General features: G+C 33.0%; 2 protein-coding genes across 5 annotated transcripts in view; both read right to left on the reverse strand.

Annotated features, from left to right (window-relative positions):
* Positions 1 to 22991, reverse strand: part of atm (ATM serine/threonine kinase) — a 537450-nt gene that overhangs the window by 217961 nt on the left and 296498 nt on the right. The gene's annotated exons all lie outside the window — the stretch shown is intronic.
* Positions 1 to 22991, reverse strand: part of dscamb (Down syndrome cell adhesion molecule b) — a 268823-nt gene that overhangs the window by 204438 nt on the left and 41394 nt on the right. For all 4 annotated transcript variants that reach the window (XR_012391241.1, XM_073924332.1, XM_073924331.1 and 1 more), the window contains exons 2-3: positions 18444 to 18761; positions 15866 to 16012 (exon numbers count right to left, since the gene is read on the reverse strand). Coding sequence is in view for 2 of the 4 variants with exons in the window: in XM_073924331.1 (XP_073780432.1) it covers positions 15866 to 16012; positions 18444 to 18761 (465 nt within the window). In the remaining 2 variants the exon portion in view is untranslated. The remainder of the gene's footprint in view (positions 1 to 15865; positions 16013 to 18443; positions 18762 to 22991) is intronic.

A 22991-nucleotide genomic window follows, 5' to 3' on the forward strand; every position in this document is an offset into this window, starting at 1 on the left:
TCATTCCGCTGTGGCGACCCCAGATGAATAAAGAGACTAAGCCGAAATGAAAATGAACGAATGAAATTAAAGCCAAACTTTCTCTCAAATTAGATTTGCTTCTGTTTTTGTTATTAATAATAATTCTAAATTATTATATATAAATTATTTTTTCTCTAAAGACAAAAACTGTTAAAAACCAAAGTAAAATGATTAGTCGTTGTTATGAAGGAATTTGTGGAAATACGCAAATTGATACATTTTCTCTGTGATGTCATGAACACAGAGAATAAGTTGTTCCCATAACTCCAACACCACTGAATGAACTATCTTTTTTAGTTGACCACAATTCACAAAAATATTTATTAATGTTCATTAACTGGATTTAATTATATTTCCAATTATATTGGGCTCTATTTAATGATCTAGGCGCAAAGTCTAAAGCGCATAACGCAAAAGCATTCAGGGCGAGTCTGAATTCACTTTTGCAATTTTAAGGATAGAAAAATAGGCTCTGCGCCTTGATGTGTGGTCTAATAGGGTTGTGTTTACTCTCTTAATAAGTGTTTAGAGCATAACGTACATTAAACCAATCAGAGTTGCATCTCCCATTCCCTTTAAGAGTCAGTTACATCACGCCATGGTGCATTTTCTTGGCTTAACTAGCATTAAAACTATCTGCAGCGAGGATAAAAAAATGAGCCTCCTCTATTTACTTTTACTCTTTACTTTATTTCCAGGGATAAAAAACGAAGACATCCATTAGTCTGCATCTTTAATTTCGTTTGTTTAGCACAAAGATTTGTTTCAAAATTATTTCTAAATTCAGTTCTAATTTCCAGCTAATTAATAAATGAACAAGATTAATATTGGTATATAACACACAAATACACCTATTTTAATGCCTCAAATGGTGATGTATACGTCTACAAAAGCTGACAGGTGAACAAATCTATACTTGTTTTTATTAAAACAAATACAAATATGCATATAATAAATAATACTGCGACTAATAATAACATTATTCAAATGATAATCTTCATGAATAAACTGAAAAAACCCTCGGGATGAGGCATTGAGGTAGTTGTATTTTTATATTTATGTAGAAAACAAGTTTTGAAACAATTTAATTCTTTATTTATTTATTTTTTAATTTGTAAAGATATTTGTGTATTGCTGTACATCCTGTGTGTCTTAAGCAATTTGTAAGCGTTTGAAAGCTGTGTAGACACATAACTAAGGCCGTTTCAGTTCCTAAAAATAGCACCGTACCAACAATGTGCCTTAACACACCTCCTTTTTAGACCAACTCACCCATGAGTCCACAAAGTGGCGCAAATGGATTTGCTATTTGAACAATATGGCGCAAAATATGAAAATTACTGTTGCTCTGGTCTAAAAATAGCAACAAATCACACTATTCACATCTTGCGCCATTATGTAAGGCCCTTTACATAAGCTCTACATAAAGAAAACCTTTTTTTATACTTAAATCTAATTTAAACTTAAAACTAACTCATTTTATTATCTATTGTTTTTAAAACTAACAACAATTAAACTAAAAACAATGTGTTTGTAAAGATCGTAATACTTTTATGATAAAGATCGTGATAAAGATACTTTTCAAATATAGTCATCTATAGACAATCTATAGTCAAATATAGACCATTTTGAGGGATGTAAACAAAAACAATGGTCCCAACTTTTTCCTGTTTCACATTTTTATTTTCTATAGCTTTTGAGAATCCAAAAAGGTTCACATATTGATTAATAATGTTATGATAGCTGTTCTAACATTAAGCTATGATTGAATTGCCTCTTGGTACACTTACGAAATAGTTTGATAACACGAAGGAAATGTTCATGAGCCAATGACATGACCACATTGAAATGGTCTATCGATGATCTTTTGTAATCATTCCTTATGGATGGATGGATGAATGAAGGGAGGGAGGGATCGACGGATGAACAAACGACCGAACATATGAATGAACAAACAAATGAACTATGTATTTTGTGTCTTGTGTCTTTTATTACATTTGGTCATAAGCAAGTTACGTAAAAAAATTTAAATAACTAAATAAATAAATAAACATGATTTTTCCATTAGAATTTTGAATTTTAAAATGTGTCTTATTATATAAATGATACAGTCGTTTCTTTTTTTAGCCTTTATGATACTAACAACCTAGGTGTCTACCATTAAAAAAAAGTCAGCCCTTAACTGTTTCTTTCAGCCTGATCTCACAAGAAAACGTAAGTATTTTACGTTTTGCCAGTTTAGTGGCTAATTTGTACAAATTCGTACGATTTCAGTCATACGAAATTGTACTATTGTAAAAAGGAGGCGTGGTAACTAACCCCACCCCTAAACCCAACCGTCATTGGGGGATGAGCAAATCGTACTACAATGTACGAATTAGATCGTACGAATTCGTACGAATTAGCCACTAACTGAAAAAGTTGCCGTGAGATGTGTGTTGGTTTCTTTAGGTACCCTGCACCCTTAAAGGAGACATCAGAAAGCCAATACTCCCACCCCCCACCCCCCACTCTCTCTTTGTATTCCCTAAACGTTCACCAGCACTCATGCTGCAAATGCACAAATGCATCCTTCAGCTTATGCTCCCATAATTCTCAGTGGCAGCTGTGTGATTAATGTACATAGCTATTGATTTTTTAGCTCCTTTTTTCCCTGCTCTACACTATATCCTTCTTTCTTTTTCCTTCTCTCTCTCCCTCTGACATGTTCTGTGCGATGAAAGTGGGAGGGTTTTTAAAAAGGAACGTGCAGCAGAATTGCACAAGTTGTCCTTTTTAAAGCTGCATGCATATACCATAGAGCTCACATCACAACAACTGCCGCAGCTTCACATTATCTGGCCCAAACATGAGAAAATGATAGCAAATTAGATTTAAAAATGATCTCCTGGACGTTTTTTTCAGCTGTAGTAAGCTGGTCTTCGGTCTAGAGACACACGGTAGATAAGAGCTGGTGTGATACACTACAAATAATGATGTTGTCTTCATCTGTAACCCAATTCTTTTATAGGCAGAGTTTTACTGTAAAAAGAGGCTCACACATTAGCAAAGGTAAGTAGAGAGTTCCACATCTTTAAAGTTGGAACTTACTAGTATCATAAAAACCCCTTTTTTAAACATGAGTTCAAACTCATTGAAACCACTTTCCTTAATCTTGTTCATTTTTATATGCATTTAAATCAGTATTACAGGTGAGAAGACTGAAAATACTTTATATTTTGCAGTTAAGATGTACAATATTATAATAAATGGTACTGTAATACAGTATTGACAACATGTTGTAAGTTTGATTTACTTACAATAAATTGTAATTTACAGGAAATACTTAATAGTGTGTATTTAATTATATTTTCAGTTCAATATACTGTCTTTAGTCAAAATAAATGTTATTTAACAAAGTGTTTCTCAACCACGTTCCTGGAGGACCATCAGCACTGCACATTTTCCATGTCTCCCTAACTAAACAAACCTGATTCAGTGTATGTGACAGACAAAGGAGACATCCTAAACATGCACTGCTGCATTTTCAGTTCAATATAGTGCCATTAGTCAAAATGTTATTTAATGTACATTAAATTACTAAAATTACTAGTGCTCTGTGATATTGTAATATTATATATATATATATAATTTCTTTTTTTGGAAAAAAAAAGGTGTGTAAGAGAGCAAGAAAATGTTTACAGTATTTCTAACAGTATTTCTAAAATCAATTTAATTTAAAATTTAAAGAACTAAGGTCAACATTATTAGCCCTATTTATTTATTTATTTATTTATTTATTTATTTATTTATTTGTTTGTTTGTTTGTTTGTTTGTTTGTTTGTTTTTTTAATAAATAAGGCTACAGAACAAAATACTGTTATTTAATAAAATGCCTAATTAACCAAACTTGCCTAATTAACATAGTTAAACCTTGAAATTGCACTTTAAGCTGATAATATACTAATAATTTGCAAAATAACTAGTAAAATATTATGTGCTGTCCTAAGGCTAAAAAAACCCCAAAAAACTAATTGATATAAGAAATGAGTTATTAAAACTATTACATTTTAAACTGTGCTGAAAAAAAAACTCTTCCTGTAAAACAGCATTTGGAAAATATGGTAAAAAACGTAATTCACAGGAGCCCTGATACATTTTTACAGTACAGTATAGTATAGTATAGTATAGTATAGTATAGTATAGTATAGTATAGTATAGTATTGTTTTTATTCATTTAAAATCAACACATAATAAACACAATCAACAAATTCAAACTTAGAATATTTCTATCATCATGGATTCGGTTTGGTTAACTGTCATGAAGATATGATATTCTGACAAATTCGAATTATCATCAGATCCTTTCAGAGTGACAATGATTTAGCTTTTCCAAATGAAAATCTTGAAAAAATGTTAAAAACTGACTTTTCTTTTAATTTACATGTTACATTTACTCATTTAGCAGATGCTTTTATCCAAAGTGACTTACAAGTAAGTTTTAAAGAAACACTTCAAATCATCAAAGAATTTGCTGAATGATATTTAGATTCAGAATCCATTTTCCTAATAAGTTCATTTAAATCTAGGCTGTGACTCTGATAATCTGGTTATTTCTGATATTGTTGTTGCTAGTCTTGTACAAGCTCTAAATGGCATATAACAAAGAGAAAATGGGTCAATTGAAAAAAGTTAATTTTCAACCGCTTAAGCATCCAAGATGAAGGACATATTTTACGCCGGGAATGAATATTGTGACTTTCAGATTTATTTCAGTTTCACTTAGTGTTTCCTGGATCGCACCATGTGTCCATCTGTTACTCCTTGTTTGCCATGTCATGTTTTAATTGATTTAATAAATTCTTGTAAATGGCCAAATTGCATGAAACAAATTTGATTTATGAAGCCATGTTGTGTAAATGCTGCGTTGTGTAAACGCAAGTCTAAGATTGTGGATTTTGAGAAAGAAAGTTTCAATCACTGGAAATGTTCCTTTCACCTCCATCTTAATCTCTAATCCACCATTTCATACAGAATCTGACACCTCTTATTTAAAGTTGTGGTTGAATGTTCTGGCATAATAACTTTGTTATTAAAAAAATCCTCTTGAATCCTCTTTAATTTAATAATTACCAGGGCCAGACAGAATCTGGGGACATTTTTTTGCTATTTCTGCTAAAAATTTTGTAAAAAAAAAATTGTGGATTTAAACAGAATTATTATGAGAGTATAGTAACTAAAAACATAATATCAATGCAAATCCATCTAGATTCACTTATTTGGTAAACAAAGCAAGTGTGTCATATAATATACATCTACTAAAAGAAATAAATTATAACTTTAACTGTATTGCAAATAAATCAAATAAACATTAGTCAATACTATTACTGAAATTAATTTAAAAACTGAAATAATATAAATTTACAAACATTTATACAAGTAAATAAACAGACTCTGATTTATGCGGATTTCTGCGAGCCCAGATTCCGTGTGGGCCTAATAATTACTATTATTTTAACATTCAGTTTTACTTATTAAAATATTATATACTTCAACTTTTGTTCATAATTCAGGTTAAAATTTGACTACACTACAGCTCATAAAGTAAACAGGTATTTAAATAAATTGCATATTTAAAATGCAACAATCCATACAGAAATAATAATACAACAATTATGTATCAATTGATGGGTTAACTGACTGACTGACATGATGTATTAAATAAAAAAAAAATTTTCATTTAAATAAATAAAGCTAAATAAATAAATGAAATAAAGCTAAATAACTAATGAATAAAATAATTAACAAATAAATAAAGTTAAATAAATAAAATATAAGCAAACAAGAAATGAATAAATAAATGATTAAATAAATAAACAAGTAATGAATAAATGAATGAATGAATGAATGAATGAATGAATGAATGAATGAATGAATGAATGAACAAGTAATGAATCATTAAATTATTGAATAAATAGATAAATAAATAAATAAATGAATAAATAAATAAAACTAAATAAATAAAAATAAATAGATAAACAAACAAATAATGAAAATAAATAAATAAATAAATAAAGCTAAATAAATAAATAAGCAAGTAATGAATAAATAAATTAACAAATAAATGAATAAATAAATACATAAATTAATAAAGCTAAATAAATAAAAAATAAATAAATAAACAACAAGTAATGAATTGATAAATAGATAAACAAGTAATGAATAAATAAATAAACAAATAAATAAATAAATAAATAAATAAATAAGTGAATAAATAAAGCTAAATTAATAATTACATTAATAAACATGTAATGAATGAATGAATAAATAAAGCAAAATAAATAAACAAGTAATGAATAACTAAATGGATAAATAAACAAAGCTAAATTAATAAATACATATAGATAAATTAAATTAATAAATGTAAGCTTATTTTACGTTTTAACTACCCCCCCCCCCCACCCCCACCCCCTCTTAAATATATATGCACAAATATAATATTGTATAGCTTCCTATTAAAAATATTAATTTAAAAGAGAGATTTATGAGGGGTGGACTTATATGAGATTTTGACTGAGAAACACAGGCATGAAGGGGGTTAAAGCCATGCGAAACCTTCACATTACTCCTACAGCAGCAGTGAAAAAAGGGGCTTCAGGAGAGACGTCCACACAGCACACTGCATAGAACATTTGCTCTACACACAAAGAGAAAGTAGAGAGAGAGAGAGAGAGAGAGAGAGAGAGAGAGAGAGAGAGAGGTTTACATTTATCTTTCTGCTCTAGCTTCAGTCTGTAAGCCTGGTGCTTCACCATCTCCAACTTAATCTGCAGGCTAGAGAAAGATGAAAGGAGTGTGGGTTTGTTCTAATGAGAATGCACTATCTGCAGGCTCCCAGCAGCAGCAGCAGCAGCAGCAGACAGTGTCTCTGGCCCCAGTCGTACTCACTCAAAACATGGCGCTGGCTTTTCAACATGTCTGACCGCCCCTCTGCTCTTTATATATTCTATAAGCAGCGGCAGTCGCCCACAGGAGTCCGCAGCACTGGTATTTCTCACGTTCTTAGTATTTAAACCACCTTTACACTGTTATGGGTGCGATTTTGAAGTCAAAATTATTCACTCTCCTGTAATTTTGTTTCTTTTTTCAAATGTTTCCCAAATGGTGTTTAACAGAGCAAGACATTTTCCACAGTATCCCCAATGATATATATTTTTTTTCTTTTGGAGAAAGTTTCATTTGTTTATTTCAGCTAGAATGTTTTTATGCCATTTTAAGGTCAATATTATTAGCCCCATTAAGCAATATTAATTTTCTGCAGAACAAACTACTATTATACAATGATTTGTACCTGGTTTAGTTCACCTAGTTAAAAATCACTGTAGATTTAACCCAAGGAGTTCAGTGAATATTCATTCTCCTTTTGCTTTTAGAAGGTGTTAGTAAGAAAAGAAATGTAACAATAGATTTGTGCGTCAAATGTTTTAATTTAAAAGGCAAGGCAAGTGTATTTACTGTATATAGCACATTTCATACACAGGCGCAATTCAAAGTGCTTTACATAAACAGGAATAAAAGAGACAAGTATAAAAAAAATAAAAGGAAAATTTCTTCTAGAGGAAAGTTTTACTTGAGGTCCTTGGTTAACATGACTGGAATAGAACCTGGGTTTAAAACATTGCATTTCCAACAAGGCAAAAGAAATACAGTTTTACTTAGAATTTATCTGGTAAATTCTAGAATTTCTAAATTTTTAGACATCGACAGCTCCTTTTCTTTCACCAAACAAGCAGAGGAGACATTAGTACGTATGTTTTTTGATTGTCCTATTTCCAAGTAATTTTAGTCACTCCTAAGTCCTCATATACAGTTGAAGTCAGAATTATTAGGCCCCATTGAATTTCTTTTTCTTTTTAAAATATTTCCCAAATGATGTTTAACAGAGCAAGGACATTTTCACAGTGTGTCTGATAATATACTTACTTTAGGGGAAAATCATGTTTTATTTATTTCGACTAGAATAAAAGCAGTTTTTATTTTAAAAAAATAATAATTTTAAGGTCAAATTTATTAGCTCCTTTAATCGATATCTTCTTTCGATGGTCTACAGAACAAACCATCGTTATACAATAACTTACCTAATTACCCAAACATGTCTAGTTACCTAATTAACCTAGTTAAGCCTTTAAATGTCTCTTTGTGCTGTATAGAAGTGTCTTGAAAAATATCTGGTCAAATATTATTTACTGTCATCAAATCAAAGATAAAATAAATCAGTTATTAGAAAGTGTATCTGTTAAACTGTAATATCGGAAAAAAAACAGGGAAGCAAATAATTCAGGGGGGCAAATAATTCTAACTTTAACTGTATTTGATTCTGTCAATTCTGTGAATTACTTTAGCCTAAAAGACATTATTTTTAATTATAATAACCTAAAAGTAAAACCTCAACTCGCCCCACATGTAAATCAGTCACGCTTGATGCTTCTTCCTTGTAATTCCTTCCTTACCTTACCTTGCAGTGTAATTTTGAGTTTTGTAGTTTATTTAGTTTAGATCGGGTGTCGTGTGCACTGAAGATATCGTTTAATTTTTATTGTTTATTTTTGTCGCCTAATTTAGACTTTAGACTGAAGAATTGTTTTGTTTTGTTAATTTCTTTGATTTGGCTTACACTTATTGTTTTTGTTTAAAGAGAAGATTGTAAATGCTTATTTTTTTCTCCATTTAATATTGTTACATTTTTTTGTTTGAACCACTGAGTAAAAAAGCTTCAATTCAGAATTGATGTTTAACAGAGCAAAGAAAATTTCACAGCATGTCTGATAATATTTGTTCTTCTGGAGAAAGTCTTATTAGTTTTATTTCGGCTAAAGTAAAAGCAGTTTAAATTTTTTTTAAAAACATTTTAAGGTCAAAAATATTTGCTTCTTTAGGCTATATCTTCTTTTTAATTATCTTCATTGAGTAAAAAAGCTTCAATTCAGAATTGATTCCCGCCTCATCCTTGAACTGTCACATTAAACCAGTATCAACTTAATGTTACAGCATCCCTTAAAAACATCATAAACATGTAACAGCCAATAATTCAGACTTCAACTGTATGTTAAATAAATATAAGAAAAGCTATTTTCTTCACAATTTATTAAACCCTATTTAGACGTTGCAGTTTAAACCTTATTCAAAGGCTGCTCTCAAACCAGTGAATACTGAATTCCCACAGCTTCAAACATTAGCTCGCATTGAAGTACTACGGCTGAATTTGATTATCCAGTTAGCATCTTAATCGTCAAACCACAGCAGCGCCTCAAAAGATTAACTCATCAACGCAATTCGCAAACGCAAACCCTCAATATTTACGGCAAAGTCCCATTAGAAACACACCATTAAATAAGTAAAGTGCATGTGGCTGTGATTTCGCCTCTAACCGCGCTGGAAGGGAAAGCGAATCGAGCTTAATGGTTTGACAAATGTCAGTGAATGTCAGCCATGAGAGAGGGACACTTTCTGCAGCCATGAAGTAAACCGTAATGAGAAAAAGCCAAAGGCAAAGCGCTGTAAAAAATGATAGCGGGACCAAAGTTTAGCACCAATGCAACAAGCTGCGTACGCTACAGTTATTAGAGGAGCTGTCAGCTTCTGAATAAGCCGTCACAATAGCGGGTGTTAGAAACACACCTTTTTTATGTACATGATGGATATGACATTGGTTAGATGGGAGGGGTTTAAAAACTAGAGGCCTGGGTGATGTCATCAGAAAATAAAAATAAATGAATAATGGTGATGGTTTTAACATGAGCGCATTTAGAAAATGTAGCCCTATATACATTTCTGGAGATCGCAAATTATGTAGCCAGAGCTACGTATGGCTGCATTTCGTCAAACGAACCAAAAGGGGTGGTGTGTTGCTGTTTCTTTTTGCACTTACCAGCTGACCGCTTACTTACATGCGGACGGCTTTTCGCTGTTACCAGTTTGTCCTGCCTTATCTCACGAGTAAACATAAGCATTTTACGTTTTGTCAGTTTAGTGGCTAATTCGTACAAATTCGGTCGTACGAAAATGTAGGATTTTAAAAAGGAGGCATGGCACCCAAACCTACCCCTAAACCCAACCGTCATTGGGTGATGAGCAAATTGTACTAAATTGTACGAATTAGATTGTACGAATTCATACGAGTTAGCCAATAAATCAAAAAGTTACGAATTGCCGTAATGTTGCGTTGGTTTGTCTGGTAGCTCGACACGTACTGTATGTCGGCGGACTTTACATGCAGATAGAGTTGACCATGACAACGGGGTTTGAGTCTGGTTTCAGAAAACAGGTAGGTCAAAAAAAAAAAAAGTGAAAAAATAAAAATAAGCAAGTAAATAACAGGGTGCGAATGTGGTAAACTCCTAAAATGTGGTAAAAATCAGGCTGCCGTAACGGCTTATCTTTTTCTTTTGATTGCTTTTAAAAACACTGTCGGTTGGGTTTAGGGCAGTGGGTGGGAGGGTCAATCGGTGCTTTTTAAAACACTATTGGTTGGGTTTATGGAAGGGGGAGGGTCGGGGAAATGATTGGTCGGATATATATAGCGCTCAACATAATTGTTAATTTTTCTCAACGAATATAGGCAATTTATTTGAGTGCATTTAAACAAAAGAAATTTATTAAACAGATATTTTTTTATTAAAAACTATGTAGTCACCAATCGCATTTAGAAATTAAATTTAGAAATAATACTATTGACTTCAAGAAAAATATTGCAAAAAATTACAAAAAAATGTAAACTATTTTGTTTCTCTTGATTTTTCTTCTTTTTTTTTATTTGTATTTAATATTTTTCTATAACATGTAAATTTGGGTGGGTCAAATTTTTGGACCGTTATCTTAAGTTGTTTTGTTAGATGAGCTCCAGATTTGGCTTCAATACTGACTAATCTAATGTATATGCACAAATATAATTCTGTATAGTTTCCTATTAAAAATATGCATTTAAAAGAGAGATTTATTTACACTTATATATGCTAAGCATTTTTTAAATTTATTTTTAAAGTTTTTATAATTTTATTTTTTATTTTATTTTACAGTTTTTATACATCATATATATATATATATATATATATATATATATATATATATATATATATATATATATATATATATATATATATATATAATTTATTTACAGTAGTGTTTTACAGAGCAAGCAATTTCCTAAACTACTTTTTTTCTTTTGGAGAAACTTATATTTATTTTAGTTTACGAGCAAAGAGGAGTTTACAACATGAAACATAAAAAACAACATTAAAAAAAAATCTACTTTTAAGGTAAATATTTTTAGCCCCCTTTATTTTTTTAAATAAAAAATCCGATTGGTTACAAAAAAAAAAAAAAACACTCTTGTCCAATGACTTGCCTAATTAACCTTAGTTTCTTAATTAGCCTAAATAACCTACTTAGGCTTTTAAATTTTTCAATACTACTATCTTGCAAAATAACTAGTAAAATATCATGTACTGTCATCAGGGCCACAAAGACAAAATAAATTAGTTATTAAAACTATTATGTTTACAGATTGTGTAAAGAAATATTTTCTTAAATATTTTTAAAAGAAATTAATAATAGAACCAATCCTTTTTCATTCAACTGTACATTAAAGTCACTGCAAATAATAAAATGGTTTCTATAGCCTCGAACCCCCCCCCCCCCATCCCCCCCCCCCCCCCCACACAGACAAGGAATGTTTATTTTTAAACCATAATAAGCTCAATCTCGATTGCATATCGACTTTAACTATACAGTATGTTTCATCCAAGCGGCTGATTGCATCCCTCCAGTCACTAAAACCATATCAAATGGGTAAGCCAATGGATAAAAGGCCTGGATGCAGACAAATGACAAAAGAAAAAAGGCCACCATCAATATTCAGTAGTCAAACCCATGAAATACATACAAAAACCGCCTGCATGCAAGGTGCATTAGGACCTGTTCTGTGCTCTGGACACTCAAAGAGGAAGATACACACACACAAACACACACGCACACACACACATGTGGGCCCTTTCACCTGCACAGCCTTTCATCTCTTTATTAGAGCTGTCAATTGTTTATCAAAAGCCGGGAGGGGACAGATCCGCAACCGTGAATTTGAAAAGCGCATACAGAAAGGTCCGTTTTAAAATGCATGACAGGTTAATGGTAAGTTAGAGTATCATTAGGCCCCGTTCATTCACATTTAAAACAGGCCCTCGCTTCAAATGACTAGGGAGCAGTCTTTATTTTGAGAGGTAATTCATATTGTAATTATATTTTCAATCACAGTTCATTAATTAAGACAAGTCCCACTCTGTAATCATGCATTTCATCTTCTCTGTGATTTGCGGGACAATCTCCAGTGTTAGCTGGAATTATAGGGCCAGAATAGCTCGCACGTCCACTCCGAACACTGATTTATGCTAAGCAGACGAGGGAAAAGAGACTGAACGGTCACGTTAACTGCTCGAATGTACAGTATTTTTCGCATCGCTCCTGATTTTCAATTTTTAAAGAGAAAAAAAAAATACTACAAATGATTTTAAAATGTGTTTCATTTTTGTTCTTTGTATTTGTCGCATTTTAATGCAACCTTTTTATTTTTGTACCAGACCAGACTTTAATCATTAAAATTTAAAAGAAATTTCATAAAAATGAGTTTGAAACTACTTGAAATAAATAAATATGGGTCAATAATGCTGTTCATAATATGCTCCAGATTCTCTTATTAACAAGAACTCTTATTGTTTAACTTTATTGAACTTATCGGATCATAATTATCTAGGTAAAGTGTGTAATATAACAGTGTTCCTTTATAAAATGCTTAGTTTTTCTTTGTAAAACTCTTAGTGTGTAACCCTTTGTTGAATGTATGTGATCATTATAATCTAGAAACAGTTTGTAAAATAACAGTGTTTCTCTGTAAAGCGCTTATTGTGTAACTTTATTGAATGTATTTGATCGTAACGATTTAAGAAATTTCTGTAAAATAACAGTGTTTCTTTGTAAAACTCTTAGTGTGTAACTTTATTAAGCGTATTTGATCATAATTATCTAGGTAAAGTGTGTAATAAAATAGTGTTTCTTTATAAAACTCTTTTTGTGTAACCTTTATGAATGTATTTGATCATAATAATCTAGAAACAGTCTGTAATACAGCAGTGTTTCTTTGTAAAACTTTTAGTGTGTAACTTTATTGAATGTAGTTGATGGTAATAATCAAGGAAAAGTCTGTAAAATAACATTGTTTTTCTGGAAACATTTTAATGAAAATATCTGTAGATTTATTACTTTTGCACTTTATACTTTTTTATTTATTTTTATTTTTTTACAGTGTATATGTTTTGCTTGTGTAGAAAATGTTTTTTGATTTAAGAACTTTTTGATTTTGACTAGAAACTAGACTACAACTCTAAGGGCCCTATCATTCACCCGGCGCAATGTGGCGCAAGGCACGGCGCAATACTTGTTTGGTAGTTTCAGCTTGGCGCAAGAGTCGTTTTGAGGCGTTGCCCTACGCTGTTTAAATAGCAAATGCATTAGCGCTCACATGTGCGCCCATAGGCGTTCTGCTCCAAAAAGGAAGGCGTTCTGAGGCGGACTGCTGGCGCGTTGCTATTTTGAGAAACTATAATAGATTTTTCATTAGACCAAAACTAACCCGGTCTAAACTCCAGCGCAGAGTTGCGCCTCGCTTACGCACTGCTTAATACGCACAAGAGAGCAATAGGCAAATATCTTTACATATGAAAAAATTTAAATATTAAGGATATATATAGGATATAATAAGAATAGATATAGGATATAAATATAAAGGATTCAAATATTACAAAGCATATTATTTTCTAGCCTACATAAATACGAAAAATCACTGTTTTTATGTCTTCTTCATCTCGGGAGGCTTTTTCAGTTCATTCATAACAATTTGCTTTAGCATAATGTTATTATTATTAACAGTATTATTTATTATATTCATATTTATATTTGTTTTATTAAAAACAAGCTTAGATTTGCCCACCTGTCAGGTTTTAGACCATATGGGGCATGGCAGGTGTTTTTGGAAATAACTCAGGTTTTTGACCACACTTGGTCATTATTGTTCATTTATTTTGCTGGAAATTAGAACTGAATTTAGAAATAGTTTTGAAACAAATCTTTGCGCTTAACAAACGAAATTAATTATTTATAGGCTAATTGATGTCTGTGTGTAAAGGTTTTCCTATGCAAGAGCGAATGTGAAAGTGATCCATTATCTCTCATTCTCACGCGGTAGATGCTCTGTTTAACATTTATCTGTTAAAAAACTGTTAACTGTTAACTGTTTGCTTGTGAAATGCTCATTTTTTCCACTTAGACTTACTTTGCGTCCTGTAAATAGCGAATGCGCTCTTGGCGCGACGCAGCTTGCTCTTAAAGGGAATGGGAGATGAGAATCTAATTGGTTTATTCTCAAAACACAACTATAACTCATTAAGGAAATAAACTCAACCCTTTTAGACCATGCGCCGCGGCGTAAGACAGATTTCCCGTCCTTAAATTAGCAAAAACACGTCCTGACATGCCCTGAAAGAGTTTGCGCTTTGCGTTTTGCGCTCTGCCCATGGACCGTCAAAATAGAGCCCTCAGTGTGTAACTTTATTGAATGTAGTTGATGGTAATAATTAAGGAAAATTCTGTAAAATAACAGTGTTTTTCTGTAAACATTTTAATGAAAATATCTGTAGATTTATTACTTTTGCACTTTATACCTTTTTTTTTTTTTAAAAGTGTATATGTAATTAAAAAAAATGTTTTGATTTAAGAATTTTTTGATATTGGACTAGAGACTACAACTCTAAGTAATGAAAGCCTTTTTTGCAGTGAATATGCTGAAAAACATGTTATAAAACGACCATATCTGAACTAGAAGCATGCTATTTCCTTAAAGAGTCCATAGACATTCACAAAAACCTGGCTGATTAAAACACACACACACAAATCAAGCGCGCGCACATACACACACACATGCCAGCATAAAAAATTCCCTGTATATCTCACAAAGGCCATTTCTCTGCAAGAGTAAACAATTCTTCAGCTTCACATGCCAGAGAGCTTTCAGCCGCACGTCTGAGGTCCTTCATCATTAAATATTTAGAGAGGGATGAGCGTCGGATAGGTCTAATGCTTCTGACATTTTGCACACGGTTTGATATCGGCATGTGCTGCGAACGCGTCAGATGAAACACTTATTCATCTTTATAAATGAGACTGGCCGCACAATCGCAGATCCATTCATGACGGAACGGGGACCATCGTACGTAGTACTCCGCATTTCACCAATCCGCACCGGCCAATTACCACCCGACTGTTACCATGGAAATGTCGTCAGTTAGTCATAAGTGCTGATGTACATTGATTGGTGAGAGAATGGATTTTTCGAAGGGTCTGCTACAAGATGTTGCCGTCTGTCGTCCTTTAAGAGGTCTAGCTTTGAATTGTAGGCCTCCTCCAAATTACCTGCGAACGTACTTGATGCCTAAAGCTACCAACCACTCTTAAACTTTTCCGAATGTTCCCATTCGTGATAAATCCAGACAGCCAAAGAGTTAAAATGAACATAAACTGTAATGTGAGGCACTCAACTATTTTAAAACAGCTGAGGCAGATCAATATTAACATGCTAAGCGATTTTGTTTCAGCGTTGGGAGGCTGAGACATTTAACGCTAGAGAGTGAACAGCAGTTCAGGGGAAGCTTTGCACACACACTCACACAAGAAAAGCAGATCACATTATGTTTTCGACGTGTGCCATGTTGCTTTGCATACAGTAGGTATAACCAAAGGCATAATGAGAGATCAGCTCTACCTGAGACAAGTGAGACTGTGTCTTTCTCCCATGATACAACACTGACGTACTCCTCTACCGAGGCCGGGATAATGCACTTGAAGACTGCCGTATTCCCTCGCATGACTCTCTGATCGGCCACCCGCACTGTGTACGGCTCCCGGAATACTGTGTGCACAGAAAACACAGCGTTCTTACAGATACACAATACAAATCTAAACTCTAATTGAATTCTTTGACTGATATATATGGTCTTACTTTACTTTGATGGTCCGTTTGTTGTATTTAAGTTACATTGCATCTAGACGCCAAACTAATTCTCATTAGATTAGAAGTAGACTGTTAAGTTGGGCTTAGTGTAAGTTGACGTACTTGCAAAGTTTCTTATAGTCAGTTAAATGTCTGTTGAAGGAGCCGTATTAGCGGATATTAAGCAGACAGTCGACTAATACTCAAATGGACCATTAAAATAAAGTGTTACCATATATATTAGTGCTTGATTCTGTAAACTCCATTTTTTAACACTAAAAACCACTAATGATTCCATGTGTTCAGGCATATTTATACAGTCACTTTCATACAGCTTAGTATCAATGGTTTATATTAGTGAAATAGCTCTTTTGATAACACTTTAGTCTTTAGTAACAATTCATACCACTTACTGCTGGCTTATTACCTGACTATTATTAAGATAATAACTGTTTATTAGCATGTATAAAGTATGATATTATATTATATCCCTAATCACACCTGATACCAGCAGGTAATTCATATTTTTTGGAGCTGAAAGTCTTAGTCTTTACAGAATCAGACAAATAATAATATTTACCTCAAGCCAAGTCAATTCAGAAATTGAGAAAGTTGCATTAGCTGCACTAGATAAGGTTCTCTCTGACATGTTTGTCAAGTTTTGAGTTACTGACATATTCTCATGTCAACTTATTTACATTATGGGATGTTTTTTTATAAGTTGTTTACATTTTAAAACGTTTTATTTACAAAAAACAAATGTTACACACATACTGTTTGCTATATAGTATGCGAAAACTTTGAAGCTCAATATCTCAAAATCATTCCGAACGCAGATAGAACCTTATAATTCCAAGGTAACGATTTATTTATATATATATATATATAGATATATATCTATATATATACAGTTGAAGTCATAATTATTAGCCCCCTTCAAATTTTTTTCTTCTTTTTCAAATATTTTCCAAATGATGATTAACAGAGCAAAGAAATTTTCACAGTATGTCTGATAATATTTTTTCTTCTGGAGAAAGTCTTATTTGTTTTATTTTGGCTAGAATAAAAGTAGTTATTAATTTTTTAAACACCATTTTAGGGACAAAATTATTAGCCCCTTTAAGCTATATTTTTTCTCGATAATCTACAAAACAAACCATCGTTATACAACAACTTGCCTAATTACCCTAACCTGCCTAGTTACCCTAATTAAGCCAGTTAAGCCTGTAAATGTCACTTTAAGCTGTATAGAAGTGTCTTGAAAAATATCTAGTCAAATATTATTTACTGTCATCATGGTAAAGATAAAATAAATCAGTTATCATAGACGAGTTCTTAAAACTATTATGATTAGAAATGTGCTGAAAAAATTTTCTCTCCGTTAAATAGAAATTGAGGGAAAAAAAAATAAGCGGTCTAATAATTCAGGGGGGCTAATAATTCTGATTTCAACTGTGTATATATATATATATATATATATATATATATATATATATAGAGGGAATAACATACACCAGGCCATGAAACAGCCTATAAGCCAATTTTCTAATTACTGTTGAACCCTTAACAAGTGGGAGGCACATATGAAAACTGTTGTGATTCCTACAGTGTTCAACAGATTTGGATGTAAATAGCCTCAAACTAAAGCTGACAGTCTGCAGTTAAAGCACATCTTGTGTGTTTCATTTTAAATCCATTGTGTTGGTGTGCGTGTGTGTGTGTGTGTGTGTGTGTGTGTGTGTGTGTGTGTGTGTGTGTGTGTGTGTGTGTGGACATATAAAAGCAAAATTTTTGCTTTTTAATAGACTCCTTTGCTGGTTAGTTGAGGTGTTTGAAAGACAGAAAAAATGACCCAAATTCCAGCATTGTCTTCTGTACACTTGACTGACCTACGCAAAAATGCATTAATATTTCAGTGTTTTTCATCCATCTGTCAGAGAAGCACAGCTCTATAAGCATTTTTAAAATACAGTGTTGAACTGTTAGAGACTGAAAAAAAACTCAAAATTATTTTAATTGATTTTACTTTTTTTGTATCTATTGTTGATGTGCAAAAGAAGACATATATATATATATATATATATATATATATATATATATATATATATATATATATATATATATATATAATACATATATATATATATATATATATATATATATATATATATATATATATATATATATATATATATATATATATATATATATATATGTATATATATATATATATATATAATTTATTTATTTTTTAATAACCATCTTAAAGCTATAATAACAACAACAAAATGGCATTACTGAATAAATATTTGAGCATTTTTTGTCTGGTTGGATTTTGATGTTGACTGACCGGCCTTAATGTGTAGATCTTGGCTCCTGATCTTTCCTGATGGGTTTTCCGCTGTGCAGTAGTACGTATTATCATTGATTAGGTTACTAAAGCTGGATGGCAGGAAGCCGTAGATCTGTAGCGTGCCATTGGGATGCACATGGCGGATGCCTGGTACATCGTAGATCTCCTCCCCGGTGGCGAGGTACCAGCGCAGCGTGGCAGGGGGCACAGCCGCGGCAGGACACGGCACCAGTGCCCCTGTGGTGCTGGAGAACACTACCTCTTGCAGAGATGCATTGACAAAATATAAGCTGGAACGTAGATCTTCACCGAAAACTGGAAAAAGACAAAATAAAAGTGCATTAATATGGATGAATGAGTGGAGACACGTTAATGTTGGCTGAATTTCTACACTGTGAAAACAAATATTGCTGTTTAAAGAGGCCTCTATTATGGGTTTTTGAAAAAAACTGTGTAACACAGCTCTAAGTAAAGTGAAATACCCAGCTGAGGCTTAAATATGAAAGTGCACCATGTTTAAAACTATTGATTCATCTATAAATGAGTCGACTCAGAAAAGTTTAAACGAATCCTCGGGGTAACGAATCTTTAGCTGTGTCGGCATGACGTCAATATGGAACCCAAGCTCTGACTACTTCGAAATTGTTGATAAGCCATGGTGGGTGATCCTCTCTGTTTCGCGCTGAACGCAGTTGACAAATCACAACAAACTGGGTCATCGGACCTATCAGCTCAGATTAGCATCGCTTTCAAGAAAGGAACAAATAAATCGCTGAACGTAACATATTGGAGTCATTGGGATAATTAGGTAAAAATAAATGCATATTATAAGACAATTAAAGTGTTTTTGCCCTTGGATGCATATCAGCCTGTTGTTGGAGACCCCCAAAATCAAACCGAATCAAAAAGCGTCACTCGTACTCTACAAACACGAATTACAGTTTTACCACGGACACGACAACCTGATTACGAGTACGAATCAAAAAGCAACACTCCACTGTCAAAATTACGTCACCGCTGTCACAGTTCCCAGCAAGCACACCGTTGTGATCGATGGCTCTCACTTGTTTATTAATGCCTGTAACAGCGGTGACAGAAGTTTTACAGTGGAGTGTCGCTTTTTGATTCGTACTCGTAATCAGGTTGTCGTGTTCCATGGTGAAACTGTATTTCGTGTTTGTAAAGTACACCCATCGTAAATTTATCAGTCATATACAAACAGACAAAAAATATATATATCTGTGTCTGTTCTTTCATTCATTCATTTTCTTATCGGCTTAGTCCCTTTATTAATCCGGGGTCGCCACAGCGGAATGAACCGCCAACTTATCCAGCAAGTTTTTACACAGCAGATGCCCTTCCAGCCACAACCCATCTCTGGGAAACATCCACACACACACACAAACTACGGACAATAAGGCCTTCCCAGTTCACCTGTACCACATGTCTTTGGACTGTGGGGGAAACTGGAGCACCCGGAGGAAACCCACGCGAACGCAGGGAGAACATGCAAACTCCACACAGAAACGCCAACTGAGCCGAGTCTCGAACCAGCAACCCAGCAACCTTCTTGCTATGAGGTGATAGCACTAGCTTCTGCGCTATTGCTTCGCCCTTTGTCTGTTCTAATCGTATATTTTGAAATTGGACCAGCTTAAAATTACGAGTACGTCTCATTTTTCTTTAAGTTTTTATAATCACAGATGTGTGAATTTTATTGACGCACAAAATATTTATGACAGTGATTTTATTCCAAATTAATTATAATTATAGGAAATTATAATTGGCTGAATCATAGAAAAGCAGAATTAATATTGTTTGTAGGTTAGAATCGAGATCGCAATCTTTTTACGATTAATCGCGCAGCTCTAAGCATAATGATCAAAATTTGCTGAATTGCTTTAATGTATTATAATTTTATAATATTTCACAGAATACTTTTATAATTTCATTTGGTAACACTTTATAATAACTACACACTATTAAGCATTAGCAAATAGTGAATTCATTATCCGTTAAGCATTAACTCTACATTAATAAACGTTAGTAAGCAGTTTATAACTGCAGCTACAAATGCTGTTTTCTTGACATAACCACATTTAAAATGTGCTTAATAATTGTATTTTCATACATGAAGTTGAGTTAATAAAGCATTTATTAACATACATAGTAACCATTAATATATGCCTGAATAATAAGACATATAAATGTTGATTTCAATAGTTTATTAATCATTTACTAACTCATTCTGAATGATCCTAAAAACCCTCAAATACTCTTAAATACAACTGGTTTGTAAATAATGCGATACTCAATTTAGTAATGAAAAATTAATCATTTACTAAGTATGAAAATACAATTATTAAGCACATTTTAAATGTGGTTATGTCAAGAAAACAGCATTTGTAGCTGCAGTTATAAACCGCTTACTAACGTTTATTAATGTGGAGTTAATGCTTAACGGATAATAAATTCACTATTTGCTAATGCTTAATAAATGATTTATAGTGTGTAGCTATTATAAAGTGTTACCTTTCAGGGTATAACAATTATTTTAATAAACAAAAATAAACATAGTAAATATTAAGAGCCAAAACCTGAAATGCTGAATGAAAAAATAATTTTGCAATGCATCAAACTGACAGCTAAATATACCCCAGTAAATGCAGGAGTGCAAATGCATACACTTACACACCTTAACATTAAAGGTCAACCCTAGAACACAGAAGACAAAATCCGACTTGCTCAATGTAGGTAATCACAAGAAAAATATTCATAATCAAAGTTCAAGATGTATGACTTGCAGCTAATTGCTAAATCTTGATGGAAATGTCTGTGCCACGGGCCCTCCAGTGTGTATCTGAGCGCCAATCTCCGCTTGGCAGTAAATGGCTCACCAGTGACAGCTGGCAGTTTTTTTCCCTCGGGAAGAAACATTTTAGCACTTCATAAATTTCTAACAAGGTTTCAAATTGCAGCAGTTTCAACCTTTTCTGAGGATCAGTGGGTTTCGCTCGCAAAGCAGAAGGTGCCCAACAGAAGAAGACGTGTATTCATAAACACACGTGCGCCCACATGCTCAGATGTAACACTCCAGTTGTTGGCATGCTTGATGAGCAAACACCGACAAGCAAACAAACGAAACCCGCAAACAAGCACTCGTAATGGTGATAATCTTTACTGTGGCAATCGGAGGCATATGGTACCATTCATCAAGTGGCACGCTGAAGCAACCATCTGTTAAAATATCTTGTTTTGCCAGCAGAGAGGCTTGGCGGAGCGCTCGTTCCGATATTAAAGAGCGTGAAAACATTCTGGCCTTTATGCAATAAGAATCTGCTCGCCTCGCTCTGTTGTAAATCAAAGCAATCATTGTTGATCTTCATTCCGCGAGGACTGACAAAGTCGCCTTGCTACAAAACTCGAGTGATTCAACACATTCTGCGCTAATCAACTGCCACTTCATCAATTCATGCGGGAATGCTTGCTTATTAGACAAGTCGCTCTTAAAGTGTGGCTTAAAGTGGGATTGAAATTAAAACTCCCTAATGTTAAATACACTTTACAATATTTCCGTGTGTCCATCCACTATCTATCCATCTATCCATCCAGCTATCTGTCTGTAATTCAATCAGAATCATGGTTTTCAAACCAGATTTTGAGCTAAGACCCAAATGTTTATAATGTCTCGCTCCACCCCTAAATGAAACATGGGCTGGGCTTCAGTCTACTTGTAGGATGCTTTTACACCTAGGGCCCTATCATACACCCGGCGCAAGGCGTGATGCAGTAGTCTTTTGGTAGTTTCAGCTTGGCGCAAGAGTCGTTTTGAGGCGTTGCGCTACGCTGATTAAATAGCAAATGCATTAGCGCTCATTTGTGCGCCCATAGGCGTTCTGGTCTAAAAAGGAAGGTGTTCTGAGGCGGACTGCTGGCGCGTTGCTATTTTGAGAAACTATAATAGATTTTTCATTAGACCAAAACTAACCCGGTCTAAACTCCGACGCAGAGTTGCGCCTCGCTTACGCACTGCTTAATACGCACAAGAGAGCAATAGGCAAATATCTTTACATATGAAAAAATTTAAATATTAAGGACATATATAGGATATAATAAGAATAGATATAGAATATAAATATAAAGGATTAAAATATTACAAAACATATTATTTTCTAGCCTACATAAATATGAAAAATCACTGCTTTTATGTCTTCTTCATCTCGGGAGGCTTTTTCAGTTCATTCATAACAATTTGCTTTTGTATAATGTTATTATTATTAGCAGTATTATTTATTATATCCATATTTATATTTGTTTTATTAAAAACAAGCTTAGATTTGCCCACCTGTCAGGTTTTAGACCATATGGGGCACAGCATGTGTTTTAGGATATAACTCAGGTTTTTGAGCAATTTTCGTTATTATTATTCATTTATTTGCTGGGAATTAAAACTGAATTTAGAAATAGTTTTGAAACGAATATTTGCGCTTAACAAACAAAAGTATTTATTTATAATCCATTATCTCTCATTCTCACGCAGTAGAT

The sequence above is a fragment of the Danio rerio genome, chromosome 15, assembly GCF_049306965.1.
Source record: "Danio rerio strain Tuebingen ecotype United States chromosome 15, GRCz12tu, whole genome shotgun sequence".
Lineage (NCBI taxonomy): Eukaryota > Metazoa > Chordata > Actinopteri > Cypriniformes > Danionidae > Danio > Danio rerio.